The sequence below is a fragment of the Dreissena polymorpha genome, chromosome 4, assembly GCF_020536995.1.
Source record: "Dreissena polymorpha isolate Duluth1 chromosome 4, UMN_Dpol_1.0, whole genome shotgun sequence".
NCBI classification, from domain to species: Eukaryota; Metazoa; Mollusca; class Bivalvia; order Myida; family Dreissenidae; genus Dreissena; species Dreissena polymorpha.
This window is the reverse complement of record NC_068358.1, coordinates 51,151,844-51,171,646: the sequence shown is the minus strand read 5'-3', so window position 1 is coordinate 51,171,646 and position 19,803 is coordinate 51,151,844. Positions and strand designations below refer to the sequence as shown.

The window sequence follows — 19,803 nt, the reverse complement described above, 5'->3', positions numbered from 1 at the left end:
TTGACCACATACACTGTCTATGAAAGTCCTCAATTGACCACTTCATCTGGACCAATTGGAACCACATACACTGGCTATGAAAATCTCAATTGACCACCACTTCCGAGCAATTGACCACATACACTGGTCATGAAAATATCAATGACACCTCTTCCAAGCAATTGACCACATACACTGGCTATGAAATCTCAATTGAACACCTCTTCCGATCAATGACCACATACACTGGCTATTAAATCTCAATTGACCACCTATTCCAAGCAATTGACCACATACACTGGCTATGAAAGTCTCAATCGACCACCTCTTCAGAGCAATTGACCACATATACTGGTTATGAAAATTCAATCGACCACTTCATCTAGACAATTGACCACATACATTAGCCATTTAAATCTCAATAGACCAACTAACCTAGCATATTGATCACATAACATTGATTCACTGGCTAATACAATCTCAATCAATCACTTAATAAGGCCTTTCGACAATATAAACTGGTTATTAAACTCAAGTAACCACTTTATTCAGGTATATTGACCTCTTACACCCGCTATTTAAACCTCAATCGACCACCTTATCAAAGTATATTGACCACATGATCAGGTCTTGCAAACTTCAATGGTCCATATATCCAGTAATATATTGATACACAATGTATTTAACTGCATATTTCATTGTATATCTGATATTTCTACTATGAGTAGTGTATGATTAAAGAAATTGCTGAAAATGTAAAAGAAAAGTTAATATTTTCTATTGACCAGTATTAACCACTTTGGGAGTATTGACCGTGGCGGTTTTAACGGGTTAAAACCACGTGGTTAAAACCGGGGACGACACATGGTTGCTTGTCTATTTCAGTGATGCTACAAGCAAGAATACTAGTGATGGACATCATGGGAAGACGTGGAAGAAATCTTGCTTTAAAAATGGTAAATGAACACTTAAGGCCTAAAGAAACTTGTTTGTTTGCCCTTATGTCTTTTGCTCTATAAAAAAAGATTTTCTTAAATGTGTGTGTGTATGTGTGAATGTGTGTGTGTGTGTGTGTGTGTGTAATACACATATACACCATCAACCCCACAATACACGTATATACCACAACCCCACAATACACATATACACCATCAACCCCACAATACACGCATACATCATCGATCCCACAATACAGGTATACATCATCAACCCCACATTACATGTATACATAATCAACCCCACAATACACGTATACATCATCATCGCGTGCGTGTGTGTGTGCGTGGCATTGACATTTAATATTATTCCTATCAAAGGTTTGCTTAAAATTTAAAAAATGCTGAATTTGAAAAATGTTGGTGGGGGTGGGGGGAGACCTATTTTTTGTGACAAAACAAACTTGCTTAGAAAGCAGTTTGATTTAAGGCATCATCCAGATCTTGCATTTATATCAATTTCAGTTTATGTTGAATCCTACAAATCCAATGATGGCAAAAGGAACTATTCTAAAAAGAGTTATTGCTACTATTGCAAGAACTTGTACAAGTCTAAGATGTCAAAACACCTATTTGCTGTCCATGCAGCAGAACCAAGGGTGAGGAAAATAAGTCAAATGGAGCTGAAAAGCAAAGTAAAAGAGCAGAGCTACAGAAATTAAAGAATGAGGGTAACTTCAATCATAATGTTGAGGTAAGCAATATTTAGCAGTGACTTTTTAGCTCACCTGAGCACGAAGTGCTCATGGTAAGCTTTTCTGATCCTTGAATGTCATTGTGCTTCATCAATAATTGTTTCAAAGGGCAAAGGACAAAATTTGAAAATCTTCTTTTCTGAAACCAGGAGAGCTAGAGCTTTGATATTTGGGATGTAGCATCATCTAGTGGTCCTCTACAAAGATTGTTCAAATTATGCCCCTGTGGTCAAAAATGGCCCGTTCCGGGAATCAACAAATCTACATAGAGTTATATAGGGAAAATTCATAAAAAATCTTGTCAGAAACCATTAAAGTTAGAGCCAAGATATTTGGCATAAAGCATCAACTAAAGTTCCTCTACCAAATTGTTCATATTATGCCCCTGGGATCAATTTTACTCGGGTGAGCAATTAAGGGTCATCTTGGCCCTCTTGTTAGTTATGGTCATTTATTTTTCATCCATGCTCCTTAGCCATACCATACTTGTCACCTACATTCCTCTTATACACGTGTACTGAGAAACAAAAGAGAGTTTACACTTTTGTTTTGTGAATAATTTTTTTTTTATCTTTCACCAATTTGGTAAATGATTTTTTGAATGATTTTAAAAGGAAAACTTATGCATGTCAATGTTGGTACTCCGTGTAGCAAAACTCTGCTTTTACTTTTTGTCTTTATGGCAAAACTCACAGATGCACTAAGAGCCGTGTGGGTATGCTTGTAACAACTTCAATAATGACATCATGTCAAACGTTGTTCCTCGCGAAGTCACTGTATTTATTCAATCAATGGTTTGAAATTCATTTCCAGTTTTATTTTAGGTTGATAATTGTTTTCATTCAAAAGAAATTAATATTTAGGTACACTGTTAACTTTCTTTTGCCTCTCAGTATATGAAATCCTTCATGTACACGACCAAAAGTCCTTAGATCTTTGGCGTGAAGAATCAACTAGACTAAGAGGTTTGTTGCATAAGATTGGCCTATTGAACTTGTTTCTCAGGGCCAACAAAGTTGTATGTATTGGCAGAAATTGAAAACATGGGCTATTTTCAATATCAGGTACATTATTTTACATGTATGTGGGAAAATAAATGAATGTGACCATGACCTACTTTTCCATCTTTAAGCTTCAAATTCGATCCACAGGTTCCTTTAGCTTGATCATTTGAAGAATAAGAAGGGCTTTAATAGTCATCCTGTTGTTATCATTGGTTTTCAGTTAAAGTTAAGTGTGCAAACGCTATAATCATGAATATCTAAAGAAAATGTCACTACAGCATATTTTCTTTGGAGATATATGCAGGACTATCATAAACATCTTTATTCTGTTTTAACAGGTTCTTCAGAAAGGAGAGGGGAATTTGATTGTGTACAGGAGACCAGGCGTCCCAGCAAATGCATATGACTATATTCACTGTCGTTTTTGTAAAGGTTTTTACCATCACAAACTTCTATGGTCACATGTCAAAACCTGCAGTTTCAAACCAGATGGGGCTGAAAATGACACTGAGAGAAACTTCATTAGAGAAGCTAGATGTGAAATAGCCCCATTTCTTCAACAACAGGATGAAGATATTGAAATGTTAGATGAAGTTATTGATAAAATGAAAGAAACCAAAGAAAATCCTGGTCTGAAGAAAGTTTGTCAGGAAGATGAGTTAATAAGACAGTTTGGGTTGTATCATCTGGGAAGATTGGGACCACTGGAAGAGCAAAGACTGAAAGACCAAGACAATGTGAGAACAAAAATGAGAAGCTTAGCCAGACTGCTTGTAAGATTAAATGGAGAGGAACTGTTCAGCTATCCTTTAAGCCATTTCATCTGTGCTCAAAAATTTGATTTAGTGGCAAAAACTGTGAAAGAAATGTATCAAGAAATTGGTTCATCACAGCTGGGCTTAAACTTAGGACATTATATAAAACAGGTAAGCCTGCTGAAATCAAGCATGTGCCTTCGCAGACAGGACTGTAGGCGGAAAAAAGAGGCAAACGAGTTCACAGAAATGTTCGATGCCGAGTGGAAGGGAAAGGTTTCATCAGTCGCCAACAGAAGCAAGCGTCTAAAAGCAATGAACAAAAGATGTGAACTTCCTTCTACTGAAGATTTAGTGTCCCTCAAAAAATTTCTTGTGGAAGAAATACAAATAAAAATGGAAAACCCAGCACCAACATATCCCGAGTATGTGTACATAACACACTTACTGATCGCCCGCATAGCACTCTTCAACAAAAGAAGAGTAAATGAGGTCTCTGAGCTGAAAGTGAGTGACTTCCAGAAGCGAATAAGAGGAGATGAATTAGACACAAACACCGAAATCTACAATTCCCTGGCTGTCAGTGAAAAGGCTCTGTTAAAGAGGTAATGCTCAATATTCCTGATTATGGCATTCAAAACTGATTTCAGATGTTTTAGTAGTGTATCAAATTATAAGTACCTTTTAAGTTTGTTGGAGTAAGACAAGGTATTCTGGATTCAAGGGCTTTGATTGTGTGCACCCTGAGGCACAAGAGAACTGTAACAAAACCATTCCCCAAGGACTGAGAATTTTTCTCACTCTTTGGACAGATTTGTCCGCCAAAATTTCAGTCTGAGATAGATTTGTCTCAAACTACCTGACTACTACTGACAGACTAATTTTCATTCGTAAGAATTTGTAAAAAAGCTAGTCATGTTGCAAATATGCATATCCAAATAACTGAAAGAGTCAACTACTATTTTAACGATACAGCACTTGCAGTAGTAACAAGTTATGTGTTTAAATTGTCAATTGGTCACACTTGTTTGTTTTTATACTCCCAAAGGAACATAGTTTGTTATCGCCTCGGTGTCCGTTTGTCTGTACGTCACAATTTCAAATCTGTGTTTTAATTATAGATTAATTTAAAGGTGAGAAAAAACAAATTTACCCCCCCCCCCCCCCTTGAGTTGTGGATAAGGAAATCTGACCCCTCCGGTTAGATATAATTAATATATGTCCAAAAACTAAGGCAAGCCTCATTTTTGGACATATATCTCTAACCCTCAGGGTGAGATTTCCTTATTTACAACTCATGGGACTGGTAGATTCACTTTGTCTTACCCTGACAAATGTGGCACTTGTGTTTTCTTACCACATACTGGTCAGTTCTTTTAAAGATAATATTACAGCTTTTGAGGTCTCAAAAGTACTGATGTCATCAAACACATGCTGGAGAATTAAACGTTACATTTGGAAAAACAGTAATTTATTGACAAACATATAAGTGTCAGCATTCTTTCTGCTATTGTAGGTAGTAGTTACTTTTATCATTTCAGAATGGAACTTCTTGAGGTAAGAGGGAAGAGCACTCGGGGACTGAGGAAGGTGTTTGTAATTCTAAGCACCGACATGGTGGAAGGTTTGTCGCACCTCTTGATGGTTCGTGCGCAGGCTGGTGTACCATCAACAAACACGTTCCTATTCTCCAGATGTACAGATTCACCACAGGATGGCTGTGAAGCACTGAGAGTGGTCACATCTAAGTGTCACAATCTTGCCTTTCCAGAACGGGTCAGGACAACAAAACTGAGAAAGTATTTGGCAACTACTACTCAGGTAAATAGGTCTCTTAAAATTTTTGCTGCAAGGGGAAGCGAATGTCCAATTGTTCACTGTCTTGCATTATCCAATTTTTCAATGATCCTGAAATTTTACCTGATCTAAATTTATTAAATTCAGTTCAAATCAATAATCAACATTTTCTGTCTCAAGACATCAATAAAATAAAACCACTTTGCATCATTGCATTTCTCTTTATAATTCTTTCACTCATTTGGAGTCATTCCTGTTTTAAAACATTGGTTTGGAAGAAATTCACAGTAAAAAAATCTTTATCCTGATCCAGATTTGCAATTTCTTTGTGAACAAGGGGCCATCTTAAATAAATTGCTGAAATACCAACCCTATTTTTTCTACAGCATAATTCCTGTTTTTAAGTATTACATGTTAATATTTGATGATCAGCATGACCAAGCCTAAAAGACTTGATAAAGCCAGCAAGCTCCATAGAATTATTCCACAGAACAGTTTAACCATATATCCCATATTGGGTAGGGAACAAACTCTGTAACTATCTGATGTCTGACCAGTCTAAGATCACATGCCATAGATTATGGCATGGCCATGGCACTCTTAATTGATAGGTTATCATATTTTACAGATAATGGATATGAGAGATGATGAGCTGAAGTTAATTGCTGATCACATGGGACACTCTGTTGCCATACATACTGACGTGTACAGAATGCAGACGTCAGTGCTTGAACGAACAAAAGTTGCAAGGGCTCTTCTAGCTTTAGAAGATGGTAAACTACAGGGGTTTAATGGTCGCGACCTTTCGTCGGTCAGCCTTGATGGTAAGTTGTTAGCTAATATAGGAATAAGGATATTCACAGTATCTGTGCTGGTTAAAACTTAAGCTCAACTGTGCAAAAGTTTTAAGATTTTGTTAAACAACAAGTATTTTTTAAACCTTAAACTGTCAGTTTACCCCTTACTCTATACATGCAGTAATTTTTTTAGCTCACCTGAGCCTTAGGCTCATGGTGAGCTATTGTGACCGCTCTTCGTCCGGCATCCATCGTCCCTCAACAATTTGCTTTAAACAACATTTCCTCTCAAACCACTAGATAGATTTTAACCAAATTTGTCCTGAAGCATCCTGGCACTGATGTCTACAGTAGTTGTTCAAATCATGACCATAGTATCAAGGTCAAGGTCACTGTTGTTAAAAACAGAAATTCAGTTGCAGCTCAATAAATTGAATTTGCTTTGGCCTTTTGACTCCAAACTTAAAGTATGGGTAACTTATATCAAGAGGCAGCTTGGGATTGTTACCCAGATGTCTGTGATTAAGGTCACTGTTGCTAAAAATGAAATTCAATTTCCACCTAATAACTTGAGTTTGCTTTGGCCTATTGACGCCAAACTTCGTATATAGGTAGCTTATATCAAGAGGCAGTTTGGGATTCCTACCTAGGTGTCTGTGATCAAGGTCACTCAGGTTGCTAAAAATGAAATTCAGTTTCCATTTAATAACTTGAGTAAGCTGTGACCATTGACACCAAACTTGGTGTGTGGGTAGCTAATATTAAGACACAACTTTGGATTGCTACCTTGTTGTCTGTGTTAAGGTCAAGTTCTCTGTTGCTAAAATAGACTACACTACACTTATTAAACAGTTGCGCTAGGTTCTGTTTGCATTTATTTCTGATATGGTGCTGCAAAATTTATGGACCCTCTACAGAGGCAACTGATACGCAGGTGAGCGATTCAGGGCCATCATGGCCCTCTTGTTGGTGGGAAAGGTTTAGATCGAATTCCTGACTCACTCCCCAGTTGAAATAATGTCGCATTTAAAATGAGCATAATATGTTTACTTTGCTTCATTTCTGACTTTTCGAATAGTCAAGAGTGCAGTTGTTTCCATCTGGCTCTTGTTATTCTTCCACTACTTCTGATTTATGTAGGGAAGTGGTCAGTCTGGTGTAGGTTTGTGCTTAGTTACCAACTTAGGCCAGAGCCCTAAGTATGCCCAGGAATGGTGAGTAGGTTAACTGACCGCCATGATATGACGGAAATAATGCTAAAAGTTGCCACACACACTCTCAGCAGAGCAACACATCCTTTCTTGCAGAATTGCCTGAACCTGAACCTGAACCTTACAAAGCAGGGTCATTTGAAGAATTGTCTGAACCAGACAACAGCTATGAGGATGTTCCTGAAGTTGAAACAGAAGCTGTACAGAAGCCTCATGCATGTACAGGTATTTATTTTATATGAATACTTTTGTAGCTGTAAAAAGTGTTGTGTCCTGACTGACTAAAAACTGAAGTTTCTCTTTAATGAAACTAAAATCAGCCCAGGTTGGTTGAGTTAAAATACAGTTTCCTCTGATGTGAAGGCTGTAGGTATTAGCCTCAGCTAGGTCATTCTAATAAACCTGATTATCAGAAGAATAGTCTGAGCTATTGTACTCGCCCAGGCATGACACCTTGGTTAATGTTTAGCATGCAAACACTTTATCATGAATATCACAAAAACGTCAAATGTATTAGCTTGAAACTTCACATGTGTCTGCTCCACTATCACATCTACTGCCATAATCAAGTTTGATTACTCTAGTTGGAATAGTTATTGAACTATGGCCTTTGTTTGACAGTTGTGATAGTAAATAGCACTCTCATATCAGTGTACTTGAAGAGGTTGCTGTGGAATTGTGATGGCATTTACCACTTTTTACAACATCCTTATGTCAGTGAACTGGAGAGATGGTTTGACACAATCCTGATACCAGTTTACTTGAACAGGAGGCTGTTGAATTGTGACATCATGTAAAAAAATTAAAAATCCTGTCAGAAATCACAAGAGTTAGAGCATTGATATTATGTATGTAGCATGGTATTATGGTTCTCTACCAATATTGTTCAAATTATGGCCTGGGGTCATAATTGGCACTACTCCAGTGTTGCTAAGTTTTCATAGGGTTGTATTGGGAAACACTAGGATTCACTTAGTTTATTATTAATATTAGTTTAAAGACTTCTCGGCTATCGCCTTGGTCAATAATGACTTTTTGATGCATATTACATCATGTATTAGAGCTGAAAAGTTCATAACGGTGTAATATGAAGTAACCTGTACAGAGTTTGGCCTCTATTTTAACTAGAGGTTTGAAGTCTGCTCATATTATGCCACTGGGGTCATATTGGCCACACCCTTTATATGTATATATTTATGTGGTCCACCTTTATATGTATAGAAGGAAATATTCCATCTGGGCCCTCTATTTTGCAGTGTTAAACTTAAGGAGTCTAACTATATTTGAAGCCTATTATAGATTTTTCACACTTCTGAATATTTTAATTATGTTTAAAGCATATACATCGATAAAGTACTGTTTTAAAATGTCATTAAGGTTTATATTTTTAATGTTTGCATTTGCGTGTCATAATTATGAAAAGAAAATTGTTCACATTCCAAAGTTTTTGATTTGCGATAAAATTTACAATTGTGTTTCAATTTCATTCAAACAAACTTTGTATTGTAAATAATATCAATATGGAGGGAACCGTGTTGCAAAATTTTGATATCCGAATGCGTTTCAAAGATATTGAGAAATAACCATTTTTTTTTGCTATTTTTATTACCCTCTATTACTTCAAATAACACAACTTTCTTTTAAATTGGACAATAAAAATTCTGTGACACGGTTCCCTCCCCGGGGGATAGATTTTGATGTGTCGAAAACCGCCTGAAAATCAGATAACAAATAACAAAACTATCCCAATTCAAAAACTCCAAACGATTGGAAAATCAGTTCTCTAAAATCACGCCCACAAAGATCTAAAACCCTATCAGACAAGTTATCAGGGCAATAATCCATATCTATCGGCTAATCAAGTTGCAGATCTTTCGACAATCATCACATAAACCAATTCATAGACTCCGTCCAACAAAATAATCAACAAATGTTGTAATTAGGCTTGTCACATGCAGCAATAACAGCTCATTATTTTTACTAAACAAAATGATTCTTGTCATAAATGTGTTGTATACAATGCCTGTGTTATTGTCGCCATTGTGTATAACACTGTCACATTAAATATCCAACCTACACCTCTTCCAAACCTACAAGGGTAACATGCTCACCAACGCCTATGACAGTCTCCTTCAGCATTGTGAAAATAACATGGTCACACATCTAGAAACATTCCTCATTTCTCACTCGGTAAACATGTTTGTAAATCCTTTCACAATAACATACAGCTCTTAGAGCTGCTATTCCGGCCCTTCATGACTTTGATTTTTAGTTTCATGAAATTACATTAATTAATGTTCTTTTAAACATTTGTGATAATTAAGATACACGAAATGTCTTAAAATAAGTGAATATAAAATATATGTTCTGTTATTAAAATTATTTTCAAGTCGTATTTTAAATAATACATGAAATAAATGATCTAAATAACATATAAGATACTTTGAATAAAGGCAAGTTCATAATCATTCTTTTAATAATATTTTTTTTCAATATACTGAAATTTCTTTTAAAAATAATTATATATTATTAAAGTAGAATTTTACCGTATAGTATAATATAATACTATCTCGTTACTCAACATTGATATTGTAAATATCCTCGCCAATTGAATTGAAAAGGAATTTTAATATGCCCTATTACATACCCCTTTCCATACAAAAGAATAATATGCATTTTAGTGCAGTGCATTTGAACATTATTCCAAGCGTGGTTAATATTGTTTTTAATGTGTTGATGGTTTTCAATGGGTTGTTACGGTTACATAATTAACGCAATATAATTATTCTCAACACCTTTCTCAAACAATACAACATGTACCTAAAATGCACCTTTCTTATGTTGGCCACTGTCAAAGTAACCGATGATAATTGCGATCTTTAAATGACATAGTCACGCTTCATGTCAAAAGACATTAATTTTCACATGTTAAACGGTTTCTCCGATGGGTGAAGCAAATTGTGGAACATGTTGTTTGATGCTCTAAATTGGTTGGTAATTTAGAAATAACTTATATATTATGCAGATACTCCCCGTATCATCATACACGGGTCCCGTAAACCAAGATCCACGGCATATTTCTTTCAAATTATCTTTCACTGTCTCATCAAATTTCGTAATTGCCTGTTTGTTTCGTTTGTTTCCCATAACTGCAGTTAAATGAATGAATGACAGAGGCTTAATCACAAACAGTATTCTTTCTCATAGCCGTTAATCTGTTTAATAAGGGGCAATAAATCGCACAACTGTATCAATGCGCTGATTACCCCGTAGGCGCCCCTCTTACTGAGTGACTGCGATTCCCAATATGGCAGCGCGGCGAAAACAAAAGTAGAAACGTGCGATGCGTTGAAACAAACGGCGCTTTATACAATATCTACTTATCATATCTGCATAAAAATGGTATCAATATGCAGATAACAAAGTTGTCTTTTAATATAATTTAAAAACAAAAAATGCATTTTATAGCCTTCAAATATAGTTAGACGCCTTAAGTAGATATAAGAATTTGCATTTTCTTTTAATATTTCAGGATCAAAAAAACGATGGTCGAAAGAGGAGGAGAGTGCTCTACGGGAAGCCTTTGACATTCAGATAAAAATGCAGAAAAACGTTTCAACAATGGAGATCAGGAAAGCACAGAAGTGTTATCCTGTGTTGCAAGACAGATCAGAAGCTGTTATTCGGACAAAAATAAACAACATCAAATTAGGAAAATACAAAAAAATATGAACTGAATTCAACCACTGCTAGATAAGGGTAATTTAAAAAAAAATAAAGCCATTGGTTTACAGTTGTATGATCATGAACATTTCTTGTGTCAGAATGCCGAAATTGATGAGTGAATTGGACTTTGCAAAGACATGTGTTTTTGAAATTATAAATGACTTTCACTGTTTAGTTTTCGCAGTGACCTTTGGAGGAAATTGCTTTTCCAATCAATAACTGGAGAACCGTTGGGCCAAGCTTTGTGAAACTTAATAGGAAGGTTTGTTTTTTTGTTGACCTCTATTGTTTTTAGGTGACTAGGTCAAAGGTCAAAGTGACCTTGTATGTTCAAACACTGTGAAAGAGTTGGGCCTAAGTTAAAGAAACATAGTGTAGTTGGCTGTGACCAGTAGATGGCACCTATGAATTATTCAAATAATATATTTTGGTCAAAACCAACACAAGACAAAAATGGAGTGTAGACGAAGTTGCTGAAATAAAGGAGTATTTTAAGACTTATTTGGATTCTGGCATAACACCTAGAAACAAAGAAGTACAGTTGGCCATGGCAAAAAGCAGGAAGAACAACGGCATTCTTTGGATGAGAAAAGCACATCTCATTATTAAGAAGATCAGCAACTTGAACAAAGACAAACGAAAAATGTCTGTTATCCATTGTTTCCATTCATAGGGTATCAACATTTACTGTGTTTTTATGCCCATCCGTGTCAGTGAAACATTTTTAGTTTCAAATTTGAAATACAAGCCACTTGAAGCATAGAAGGCTTAAGAAAAACAGCCATATGGACTAGCTTATATCCAGATTTGTTACACATTTTTTTTATGCTTTTAATTTCTATAACATTTTAGTGTGCACTTAATTTTACTGTTTATGTATTGTCATTTGATATTGAGACATATTGGAAATTATAAACTTATTGTGAAAGGTAGACCTATCAGAAATTACACTATTTATGATAACATACAAAACACGCAATAATGCTTAAAAACAATAATCCTTTAACGAATTAATTTATATAATTTAAGATAATTTAAACTTTATATATAGAGAAAAATGGGTTAGTGTTGTTGACAACAACCGAATAAGTTAAGTTTTTGATGTTATTTACCAAATTTTTCAATTGCTTAAATATAATTTATTGTATAATATTCATTTAAAGTGACAAATCGTTTGATTCTTTCTTATAGCTGAACCTATGGTTCTGCAGTCAAGCACTGTTCCACTTAGCCATAGAGGATTGATTGAAATAGATTAAGAGTTAACACATTTATATTACTGATAAAAAAAATGCTCAAAATGTAAACAAACATGATATAAAAGCAGGCAGCTTTTTTTCTTTAAAAAATATAATTTATTGTATAATATTCATTTAAAGTGACAAATCGTTTGATTCTTTCTTATAGCTGAACCTATGGTTCTGCAGTCAAGCACTGTTCCACTTAACCAGGGAGGATTGATTGAAATAGATTAAGAGTTGACACATTTATATTACTGATAAAAAAATGCTCAAAATGTAAACAAAAATGATATAAAAGAAGACAGTTTTTTTTTATTCATTTTTTTTTTTTTTTTTTTTTCAAATTATTTGAATTTATACTGGGGGACATGTTTTGCCCTGTCTGTTGGTTTGTTTGTTTGTTGGCTTGTTTGCCATAACTTTTGCAATATTGAAGATATCAACTTGATATTTGGCATGCATGTGTATCTCATGGAGCTGCACATTTTGAGTGATGAAAGGTCAAAGGTCAAATATACGGTTAAAAGCGCTCATTAAATATACACTATAACTTCGTTAGAACTTCTTTCACATACTTAATATCTCATATGTAATGTATCTCATACAGCTGAACGTTTGAAATAGTGAATTGGTAACTTCAATGTCACCCATCTAGGTCAAAGGTCAAGTTCTTCTACAAACTCAAATACTTCAAATTTAATTACAGAACTTTCTGTGTCATTAATACTATAATAGGCATGATTTGTGTATCTGAACTCCATCACTAGTGTATCTTTTATCCCTATTATCAAGGCGTCTTTTATAACATTATACCATAATATCCACAGCCTGTTGGCATTTATTGTTTATAATGTATGTGACTTTAAAATTAACAAATTTCTAAATGTGAGCAATTTTTATGTCCATAACTGGTGTAACTTTGATGTCCATAACCTAAGTGACATATTCTAAGTAACGGTAATGTCCGTAAGTTGTGTGACTTAATTGTTCATAACCTAAGTGACTGTCATGTCCATAAATTGTGTGACTTTAATGTTAATAATCTATTCTAAGTAACAGTAATGTCCATAAGTTGTCTGACTGTAATGTCCGTAAGTTGTGTGACTTAATTGTTCATAACCTAAGTGACTGTCATGTCCATAAATTGTTGTGTGATTTTAATGTTAATAATCTATTCTAAGTAACAGTAATGTCCGTAAGTTGTGTGACTGTAATGTCCATAAGTTGTGTGACTTATTTGTTCATAACCTAAGTGACTGTCATGTCCATAAATTGTGTGACTGTAATTTTATTAAACTAAGTAACTGGCATGTCCATAACTTGTGTGACTTTAACATCCATAACCTAAGTGACTGTAATGTCATAAATTGTGTGACTTTAATGTTAATAATCTATTCTAAGTAACGGTAATGTCCATAAGTTGTGTGACTGTAATGTCCATAAGTTGTGTGACTGTAATGTCCGTAAGTTGTGTGACTTAATTGTTCATAACCTAAGTGACTGTCATGTCCATAAATTGTGTGACTTTAATGTTAATAATCTATTCTAAGTAACGGTAATGTCCGTAAGTTGTGTGACTTAAATGTTAATTATTTAAGTGACTGTCATGTCCATAAGTTGTGTGACTATTAATGTCTGTAAGTTGTTTGACTGTAATGTCTGGGGCAACAACTGCATTTAGTTGTTGAGTTACTAGTTAATTAATTATTAAGTACCCCAGGGCATGTATGGATTTGTGTTTTAAAACTTGGTATTGTATTTTGAAACAATGTTTATTGGAAATAGAGGGATTTTTATTTATTTTGTCGCACTGCTTTACTTACAAAAATGCCCAATTTTTATGTGAAACAGCCTTTGAAAGAAAAATATAGCAAAAATTATTTAATTTTATTTCTGATAATGTAGTCAGTCCGTAGATGTCCCTTGACCAAATAAATGGTCCGCTATCTACTTTTGTAGCCTGTTGAACAGGTATCTGACTTAAGTTCTTTGTCCTTTTCTATTAAACCTGTATATCCATTTTTTACTACTTTGAGCACGAATAAGATGAATGTTTGTCCCCAGTTTATAGGTCAAGGTCACAGTGGACACTTTAAATTTGTGTATATTCCTTAAATGGATGTAGTAAAATTATATGTTCCTGCACGGCTTTATTTTGTTATATTTTGTTTTATTTTTGATATTGTAGTCGGTCAGTAGATGTCCCTTGACCAAATAAATGGTCCGCTATCTACTGTTGTAGCCTGTTTGACAGGTATCTGACTAAGTTTTGTATATACCTCAGGTTATTTTATTTTTGATATTGTAGTCGGTCAGTAGATGTCCCTTGACCAAATAAATGGTCTGCTATCTACTGTTGTAGCCTGTTTGACAGGTATCTGACTAAGTTTTGTTAACGCCCGTTTGAAAAAACGGACATATTATGTGATCACCCATGGGTGGGCGGCTTCCAGATCTCTGAGTATAACTCTTAAAGTATAAGAGCTTTTCACATGAAAATTCATATATGGATTGATTTCATTGAGAAGAAGTGCAGTGCACGAGAACCATAACTCTAGCTTGCTTAATTTCAGAATTATACCACATTTTAAATTTTCTTTTCTGAGTCATAACTTCATAACTATAAGGCCAATTAACATCAAACTTGGAATAAACGTAGGTTGTGGTGTATAGAAGTGCAGCCCACAAGAATCATAACTTTAGATTGCATAATTTTAGAAATATCCCCATTAATAATTTTGTTGGTATGCCTTTTTTCTTGGTTGCCTGTTTTTTATGTCCCCAGTCTATGCTGGGGGACATATTGTTTTTGCCCTGTCTGTTGGTTTGTTTGCACAAACTTTAACATTGGCCATAACTTTTGCAATATTGAAGATAGCAACTTGATATTTGGCATGTATGTGTATCTCATAGAGAATATTTCATTGAGTGTGACCTTCTTGGTGACCTTCAAAAAAAAGACAAGCATTGGGGCATTACGACTCTTGTTTCATCAAAAAAAAAAATTTGTTCAAGGTAACTACAATTAGTCCTCTACAACTTTCACATTTTATTTAGTTCAACAGTTCTATCACATTTTACAAGTTTTACATATTTTTGAGAAAAAAAGTAAAGCTGTGCTACTGTGGACATTCATTGTTTTACTCTTTTATTATTAATTAATGATCTTTAAGATTGGTATCTTCATTCCATTTTGGACATGGTCTGGTCAGTATTAGTATTATACATATGAATGTTAGAAGGTTCATATATCTATGTTTGCAATTACAAGATAAAAATGCAGATAATATTGCAGCCAAATTGTGTTACAATGTATTACTATCTGATGTGTTGTGTGTCATTGAATAGCATAATCCATGAGACATCTTGCACCCAAGCTGATCCAGGCAAATGCTGGTCATGCCCAAAGAATTTTATCTGCCATTGATTCTTAGAAGGTTTGTGCCCAGCACATCATCAGGCACATTGAATTTTTACCGTAATGTAACAATAATACATTGTTCTGGTTCTTACATAGTTTCAAATCGTGTATTACTGTATACAAAGTTCCCATTTTATGTCATGGGCACATGCAAGATGCACAGAGATGGCAATATTGATAGTCCAGCAATATCAGTAGATTTCTATATGAAATGTATATAAACAGAAATTTCATTTTCTTTTAATTTCATCATTTCTGGTCATATACCTATCGTTCATATTTCATTGGAAAGCTCTTGAAATTCTTAAGATGTCATAATTAAAAACTAAAAATGAGGTTAAACAAACAGACCATTTATTGTTCAATGTTCTTTTCAGTCAAATTATGGGAAAAAAATCATATAGTGTAACTTTTATGCTTATAATTTTCTGTAGACAATATTATATTGTAAAATATATTTATATCTAAAATGCAAAATGAATAACAGTTAAAATGATACCATTTTGAGCTCACCTGAGCACGAAGCTTTTAGGATCACCTTACGTCCGTTGTCCGTGGTGTGTCAACCTGCTTCAAATGACATCGCCTAAACTATGCCAATTTTGATAAAACTTTACAAGAATGATCATTGGGTGACCCTATACTAAAATTGCTTTATTTGTTCTGCTTTTGTTGCACAAGATGACTATCATTACTAAAAATAAAAAAAATCTTTAAGTGGCATATTCTTTTAAACCACTACGCCAAATTTGCCAAATAAGTTTACAGAAGTGATCCTTGGGTTATCCTTGACAAAATTGATTAAATCATTTCTTTATGATGCAAGAGATGGCAGTTGTCGCTAGAACATTATTGGATATTTTGACATGAACTAGTACACTAATTGTTCAGGTGAGTGTCTAAGGGCCATCGGGCCATCTTGTTAATATACCCTCTCAGAGCTGTTAACAATATTTTTTATATTTAGTTAAAAAATAACAGAAGCTATTAACATTTTCCCCCACTGTAATTGTAAACTATCAAAATGGCTGCCAGATTATTGTAAATAAGAACAATATAACTCTTATCAGATAGAAAAATTGGTGCTTTGAAAACTATATTGATATTTTATCTGTTTCTATGTATAGACGGCTTTGTAAATTTCATACAATGAGTAGTTGGTTTCCTATTGAACTATTACGCCATTTTGGCATAGAACGTAACCAAAGAATATGTACTTTGTGAAGTTGTTTAGGTGATGAGTTTCAGTACTGTTTCAGTCACTTTAAATCTACACGTAAAAAAATATTTATAAATATTTTAGAATTCATCCTCTTATAAAATGGAAAAGTTAATGAATACGTAATATACATCTGTACTTTTTCAAGTTAGTATTATTTTGTAAAATTGTTATGAATAATTTTATTCATTATAAATCATGTCATGGATTTTTAATTACATGTAAATCTTAGTATTGTGCTATAGTCATAATTCTTTTAACTACATTGTGAAAGTGTGACCTAGTGCTACTTTGACATAATATAATTGTTGTAATATCCTAAAATCTGTTGTAAGTTTTGTTGCTTGTTAATACAGTTCTACCGGTACTTGTTCTTGAGTTCATATTACTTTAGAAATTAATTATGTTAGATGTATGTGTTTACATCACACACAATTGTGATTCTACTGTATAATTATATAAGTAAATATGTCCAATCTAGAATCTGTTTTATACTGAGCTTTCATATTTGGTATGTAGCATTATCTAGAGGTCCGCTACCAAAGTTGTTCAAATTGTTCCTCTGGGGTCAAAATTGACTCCGCCCTGGGGGTCACAATTTTACATTGAATTATATAAGGAAAACTTTAAATGACTTGAACTGCTAATGGGATTTTGACCAAACTCAACAGAAATGGTCCCTGGGTAGTCCTCTACCAAAATTGTTCAAATGGTTCTGATTGGTTGCATAAGTACACATTGTCAAAAAAAAAAGGTTTTTAAAATGCAACTTTCAAAAATCTTCTTGTCTGAAACTACAAGACCCAGAGCTTTCATATTTGGTATATAGCATCCTCTAGAAGTCCTCTTCCAAATTTGGTTTAAGTTATGCCCCTAGGGTTAAAATTGACCCCGCACCGGGGGTCACAATTTTACATTGAATTATATAAGGAAAACTTTAAATGACTTCTTATCTTGAACCGTTAATGGGAATTTGAACAAACTCAACATTAACGGTCCCCTTACCACAATTGTTCAAATGGTTCTGATTGGTTGCATAAGTAGGTCAAGGGGTAAAAAAATAGGTTTTCTAAATGCAATTTTCAAAAATCTTCTTGTCTGAAACTACAAGTCCTAGAGCTTTCATATTAATTTCATGTATAACATCATCTAGAGGTCCTCTACCAGTATTTGGTGGACAACATTAGTGGTCCTCTGTAAATGGCTCCATTGTGACCTTTGACCTTTTCCTAAGGTGAGCGACCCAGGGCCCTTTGGGCCCTCTTGTTATTTTTCATTAAAGGGACTCTCTCAGACACGTGTAATTTGGGAGTAAATAAACGTTAAAAATTTGATATTCAACTTCCTCGTCACTATACCAAAGACCGCTTTCATTTTCCTTACTTATAAGTTACTAAAACCCCATGTTTTTGTTGCTTGGTGTGAAGTGAGCCTTCGCGCCAGTCTGTTCAACGTTGGGAAAGCCGGTTTATAAATAAACTGAGGAATTCTTTTTCGCGCGCCAAGCTATCACGTGACGTCTAAAAATAAACACTACACAGCAACATAGTAGCAAAGGGAAATAATCGTGCGCTTAGTTTGGGTGGAATTCTGAACATTTGATGTAGAAAATGCGAGTATTTTTTATTTTCCTTACCAAATTGACCAAGATTCAATAAATATTAATGTCTTCTCTATTTGTTTTTGTCATCGCTCGACCCATTTTCGTCTAACGCAAATAATGTATGCGACCATGCACATGTTCAGTAAACGTTTCCGAAGACCCACGTGACGATGGTATCTAAAAACACCACCTCTTATTCTAAGTTAAGATCGTTGTTTACAAAATAAACCCGTTTAAACGGTCTTACATATCTGCGATTTAAATGTTAATTTTCTTCTCTGTACAAATATGAGCAAGTTTGGAAAGCTGTCAATAATCTAGTTCTGTGTTACTTTAGAAATGTATGTTGTCGTGTTTATGGTAGAAGACAATTTATTTACAAAAAGTTAAAATCTCGATCTCTGAGAGAGTCTCTTTAACGAAAAACCGGAGAACAGTAGTAAAAATTATTTAAAATTTTGAGAAAAAGGCATTCATCGTTACCCCAAACCTTTATTATTATCAGCCATGTTTTTTTCATATCAGGGATGGTCTAAAACCCGTGGTGTCTGGAACTGTATATGTTCTGATTTTTTTACAAATAATGTTTTTTTGGGGGGGGCAGGTGGTTTTGGACAGGGGCGGGCGTGGATGAGAATCTAAAATATTTTTTTCTATTGCCTAACTGTAAAATAACATATCTTGAAAAATAAAATCCTGCAAATACTTTCTACCTGTTGTTCTGTTACATGTGTGTTGAACATTTCTGTGACTTGTTAAAATCCTATGGACAAATTTCTAGTCTAAATTAGCTTCTCAATTTAAATAACTTGTTCCTTCAAAATAGTGCATGGTTTGATATTGTACTATTTAAAATTTGAATTAATATTATCTCTAGTCCTGGCAAGTCTATGTTCTTTAAGTAAATTGAAATTAAAAGGTTTATTCATTTAAACATTTTGCAATGATTTCTGTTAGTTCACATCTTGTTAAAATGTTTTATACATGCATAGTTTATGCCTTGGTTAAATAAAATCTGAAATCTGTTGTGGGAAGTATCATACTATGTATTCGTGTTTCTGTTTGTAAAACGTTTAATAAAACTATTTAACATATACTGAAGTGTTTTATTTCTTTTTGTCGAAAACCAGGTCAAATCCTAGAAAAATCTTGTTAACACTCCGGAAGCCACCTTTTTGAATCAATCTAGATGAAACTTGGTATAAATGTATTTACAGAGACATGGATATTTATGTTTCTGGTATTTAAAATTCAATATGTGTCCGGTTTTAATTTGGGACATGCTTGGTTGGGGAAAAAGTAGATCACTAGGTTTAATATTATATTAAAAAAAACTTGTTAACACTTTAGTGGTCACATT

The 19,803-nt window shown here is 34.2% G+C and overlaps 1 protein-coding gene and 1 long non-coding RNA gene across 2 annotated transcripts; both read left to right on the top strand.

Moving 5' to 3' along the window:
- The first annotated feature begins 1,612 nt into the window (after positions 1-1,612).
- LOC127876073 (uncharacterized) lies at positions 1,613-14,034 on the top strand. Its single transcript, XM_052420982.1, has 6 exons — positions 1,613-1,668; positions 3,012-4,033; positions 4,970-5,249; positions 5,854-6,049; positions 7,330-7,458; positions 10,766-14,034. Exons 2-6 carry the CDS (start codon positions 3,255-3,257, stop codon positions 10,963-10,965), a joined length of 1,584 nt encoding a protein of 527 aa, XP_052276942.1. The 5' UTR covers positions 1,613-1,668; positions 3,012-3,254; the 3' UTR covers positions 10,966-14,034.
- A 7-nt stretch (positions 14,035-14,041) lies between these two features.
- Positions 14,042-19,539, top strand: LOC127876075 (uncharacterized). The gene is made up of 2 exons (XR_008047645.1): positions 14,042-14,454; positions 14,575-19,539. It is a non-coding gene; the product is annotated as an uncharacterized LOC127876075 (long non-coding RNA).
- The last annotated feature ends 264 nt before the right edge of the window (positions 19,540-19,803 follow it).